Below are 4,721 nucleotides of genomic sequence, written 5' to 3' on the forward strand. Positions count from 1 at the left end.
TGTAAAAATACGTAAGATAAATGCTCAATGAGGCATTCACAGTTTTGGTATGTACTTCCCACAGCTCTCATTATTGCTGTCAGTGACATTGACCTTGCAACCTCAAATACATATTGCATGCACATAATTCAATACAGATGAACAAAGGAACTTTTGAGTATTCAATATTTCTGATTAAAAAACAAACAAGAGCCATTGTTGCACAAAATAACCATAAAGAAATAAGAAACCATTAATTTGCCATTCATCCTGCTAAAAATCAATGTCATCACAACATGTGTGCAGCATTTAACTTATTCATTCCTCCTGTAATTTTAATAGCATGAAACAGCTGTTCCTAAATGTGCCAAGAACCAATGACATTTTGCTTTACTGCAGACCCCTGTGTTTTACAATTCTCGCAATTTAGAGCTAGAAATTAAGGGTGGGCAAAAGAAAGGTGTCACAAAATCTACACAAATGATAAACAAAATACAGTATAAAGCCAAGTTTGAGAGCCACATAGCGTGTTTCATCTGTATAAAACACAGATGGTTTATAATATATGAATGACCATTTATGAAACTCGTGTCACTGCATTGTGCATATTTTCAAACACATAACACTTTTAGATAGATTTGAAATATAGTTAACTTTTATCTGGCTAATTTTAACTTGTTTTTACATTTTAAATTTAGTGTTAGTAGCTTTTGCCATCTTTGTGCAAGGATCAGTTCTAGATTACTGCAGAATATCTGCACACTACTTTTCCTAGTACCTCTGTTGCCTCTGCTAGGTGGTTTTGGCCATATGCGGTAGTGAGATGGACAATTATTTTGTTGGATTTTAACAGGTTGATATTTTTTGTGTTCACATATTTTTATCATATTTATACTGTACTGTAAGTGACAACTTGTATTATTTCTGCATTAATCACTCTATGATTATTTTCTCCATCCTGCAATCTTTTTTAAAAATAGACATTGAAATGGATTTCAGTGAAAGCTTAGCTTTATTGACTTCATTAGAGTGAAGAAACAGAAGTTGCAAAAAAGTTGTGTTGTAAAATCTACAGATATGTTTTTGAAGAAAGACAGATGGATGCGGGACATATTTTTATTTAAATGCTCTTTTTATTATTGTATATAGCCATCTTTGGCAGATTGTGTATCATCTTCTGTTTTTCAGTCATGGAACAGGTCGAAGAAGCTGTGGTCGTCTGGAGTCTCCTCGAATGCCACATCCTCACAGTAGGCCGGGGGCACAAAGACTTGTTGGTCATCAACTTTCGTTTCAACACCATAGAAACTAAGGGATGATTGATATGTTCAACAAAATGACAGGACCAATTAAAACATAGACATCCTCAAGAAATATAAAAAAAAATTAAAAAGAATCTTACGGTAGGCTATTTAACAATACTCTTATTAGTGTTTTAGACATTCAGTCTGTGCTATGGATTTTGTTCTTCATTTACCTGAAAAGAAGGTCCTTCTTATCACCAAAGTAGGAGCTGCAAACCGGCAAACAGCCGCATGAAGTGGTTGACAGAGAGTAGTGAGCTGAAAAGAATACAAAAAATAATAATAATGCTTGTTTTATTTGTTGAAAAAAATGGTTATAACCCTTATTATTTAGGCAAACAAATGTGAGGTTAACTTCCTTTTCAATTTGATCTTAATTACATTTTAAGTAAAGCCTCAAAACAAAAAAGACAGCATGAAAAAAGTAATAAAGGTAATGACCATGAAGTTCAGGCAACTTCCCGGTCCACACCCGGACTCTCAGTCCCTGTTCTGTGATGGAGGGGCTGCCCATGTAGATCTCAGATTCATGAGTGGCATCAGTTGGAATCTCCATGATATGCTTACGGAACTGCAGAGTCTCCTTCTTGCAACTCTCGTTTTTACTGTCTATCTCATAAAGTACACCCTGTGTGTTTGTATGAGTAAGAGTGAGAAAGAAAGAAAAAGTGTTTTTTTATATATTAAAAAAAGTTAACAAGAATCAGTGAAAGCAATCATGAACTGAAAGAGGAAGAGAAATATATAGAGAGAGAATTGGTAATCAGGCCTACCTCGTCAAAATGTAAGAGCACATCCAGATAAGATGTTTTGTTTGCGTGAGTAGTGTCCTCCACAAAGCGAAATTTATTTGTTTTGGAGTCATAATTGAATATTCCAGATGCAAGATCATGACCCCCTGTTGACACCTGAATGTGTGTTTTGAGACAAATGAAAGAATGATTAAAAATAGCTTTTAAAGAGTACAAATTATTTGTTTTTAGCTTTCATTAGATCAACCAGTTGTTGATCTAATGAAACCACAGGCACCACAGGGTAAAATTCACATTTTATTTTTTTTTCTCCCAAAACACTAAACTACCCCAGTACTTTCCTTAACACCTGTTTGTCACTATGCACTTCAAAATATCCCTGATCCATGAGCTCATTGCATGCTGTGTCTTTATTAATAATATTTAATCATTTTTAAAATGTTGCAAATTTTTGTATCTAGTGAAAATCCCTGAAATTATTCCATTTATCTATTTATTTGACAAAATGTTTATTTATCATTTTCAGTTTTGTTCAAGGTGATTAAATAAAAAGTTTTTTTAATAAATGTCCAATAAGTAAAAAGGTATTATTTGGGGTAAACAAAAAAAAAACCCTGTTGTAGATGCTAAAGGCCCCCATAAACCAAATAGTATTTCTTAAATTGGGCGATAGTTTTGTTGTGAAAAATTTTGAAAGTGGGTTCACACTGATTGATATAATCGCAATGCAGATATAATATTTAAGATGTGACTGAAATGAACAGAGAATGTTTAGCGCTTTTCTGAAGTGGTTATTTTGAATAAGTATCTAAATGTGTTATCCAAAAAGCATCTTGCTATCTCATTTGTTAAGACCCCAGCTCAATTCACCACCTCGCTTGTTTCTTCCGATTTCTGCTCCTGGATAAAACGGCCCATAACTGCTGGTCTAGGATCAGTTTCCCAAAGCCAAATCCCAACCTTAAATCTAGGTGGAACATGAAAACTGACATCGCTTACATTCATGCGCAGAAAAAACTAAAGCTATAACTGATTGCACATTGGGGAAAAAAAAAGGCAGTGTAATTTGTGGATTAAATATGAAGTTGTTTTGGTTGCATTAAACATGATTTCATCTATCAATCACATTTAAATACATTTGGTCTCCACTTTATACTGAGCACCCCCACTATTTTTAAAAGCACCTTCAGCGATTTTTATCTGGCCTGTGAGTGCCAAAGGGACTGTTTCTAATAATTATAGACCTGTACACATTACTGCATTAGATTATTTCATAAAAGATCTCTATCTAACATTTAGAAGACACCGAAAAAAAGGCAATGTCTCACATTACAGAAATTCAAGGTTTACAAGGTTACACTTAAAAAAGTGGTTACATGCAGCTGTTATTTGTACTTAATCAGACTCTTAAAAAATTATTTGGATGGTGTAATCTAATACATTCAGGTTGGTTTGGTCTGACTTAATAAAATATTTACTAAAACCAGTTAATTTTGATATTAGCACATGAAAAAATTTTGTACACTCACCACTTTCATTGTTCCACTTGTCAATGGTGGTGCATCTGAGAAAGAAACAGAAAAACGAACATTACAGAAACATATTACTCTTTAAAAAAAAAAAAAAAAGAGAAAGAATGTATAAAGCTCTTACGACATGGCTGGCGATTAGACGAAGCCCAGGCAATACCACAGAGGCACGAAAACACCACACAGAGCAGCTTGACTGTATGCATCATTGCTTTTTCACTTTCCTCAGGTCCAGACACATACACCCTCATTCAGACTGTGCTTTATATATATATTCTCTGCACCCAAAAGAAACTCCCCCCTCCCTTCTGTCTCAGGACATCCAGCATTTGAATAAACAAAATATGTTTCGAAATCACCTTCTGCTGTAAGTGCAAATGATGAAGCTGGACATCAGAACTTCAAAATTGGCACAAATAGCCATTTACAAGGAGACCGATTTAATTTAAACAAACAATCCGCTGTCTGGCATCTGATCAGCACTCAGGGGTGCTGGCTCCATTCTGGTGGACCACAAGTCCAGAGACAGTTGGTGTCGCATCACATAAGGACATTGGTTCATGTAAGGTGATGATTACACCATGGAAGCCCTGACTAAACTTCTTAATCAAGAGGTAGACAGAGAGAGAAAAAAACATAACAAAAACAAAACTTGGTTACACAGGTGTTAAAACAAAAGCCCATCTGGCACTTTTCCTGGTCATGGAAAAGTACTAGAGGACTCCATTTACAAATCTTAGATGTGTCTGCTTATAATGATCCAGTGGATATCTTCAGTATGTCAATCACATTGTAATGCAGTACAAATGGTAATAAAGTTATATTTGTCTTTGTTAATTAATGCATTAATGTATGTGTTATTATGTAACTAGAAAGCTGGAGGACTCTTTATTAGTGGTGTTTGCAAATTGTCAATTTGAATAAACTCCTAACCAAGAGTATCAAAACTCAAAGCATAACTCATTTTGCACTATTTGTGCTATAAAGAGATGATGCCTCAACTTATGTGGCTTGTTGAGGAGAGGCTATTATTTTTCTAAGCTGACTTTTTTAGACGATTTTTACCTGGCAGACAATATAATGGGAAAAAAAAAATCACATACCGTACATTTACATCCATGGAGGGACCTGAGCCATGCACTATTTGGCCAAAGTTT

General features: G+C 34.7%; 1 protein-coding gene across 1 annotated transcript; it reads right to left on the reverse strand.

The window, feature by feature from the left end:
- Positions 1-972: 972 nt before the first annotated feature.
- On the reverse strand, positions 973-3,830 carry epd (ependymin). The gene is made up of 6 exons (XM_052105256.1): positions 3,689-3,830; positions 3,565-3,599; positions 2,057-2,191; positions 1,725-1,911; positions 1,457-1,541; positions 973-1,287 (listed from the first exon to the last, which is right to left on the reverse strand). Exons 1-6 carry the CDS (start codon positions 3,813-3,815, stop codon positions 1,164-1,166), a joined length of 693 nt encoding a protein of 230 aa, XP_051961216.1. The 5' UTR covers positions 3,816-3,830; the 3' UTR covers positions 973-1,163.
- Positions 3,831-4,721: the final 891 nt, after the last annotated feature.

This window comes from Xyrauchen texanus, chromosome 3 (assembly GCF_025860055.1).
Source record: "Xyrauchen texanus isolate HMW12.3.18 chromosome 3, RBS_HiC_50CHRs, whole genome shotgun sequence".
NCBI lineage: Eukaryota > Metazoa > Chordata > Actinopteri > Cypriniformes > Catostomidae > Xyrauchen > Xyrauchen texanus.

What these genes read in the sequence shown, in the direction of transcription:
- epd (XM_052105256.1), bottom strand. Translation starts at nt 3,815, where the DNA reads ATGAGGGTGTATGTGTCTGGACCTGAGGAAAGTGAAAAAGCAATGATG. An exon ending in GTCTAATCGCCAGCCATGTC is followed by an intron (nt 3,600 to 3,688) that starts GTAAGAGCTTTA and finishes TTTCTTTCTCAG; the next exon opens with ATGCACCACCATTGACAAGT. An exon ending in TGCTCTTACATTTTGACGAG is followed by an intron (nt 1,912 to 2,056) that starts GTAGGCCTGATT and finishes ACAAACACACAG; the next exon opens with GGTGTACTTTATGAGATAGA.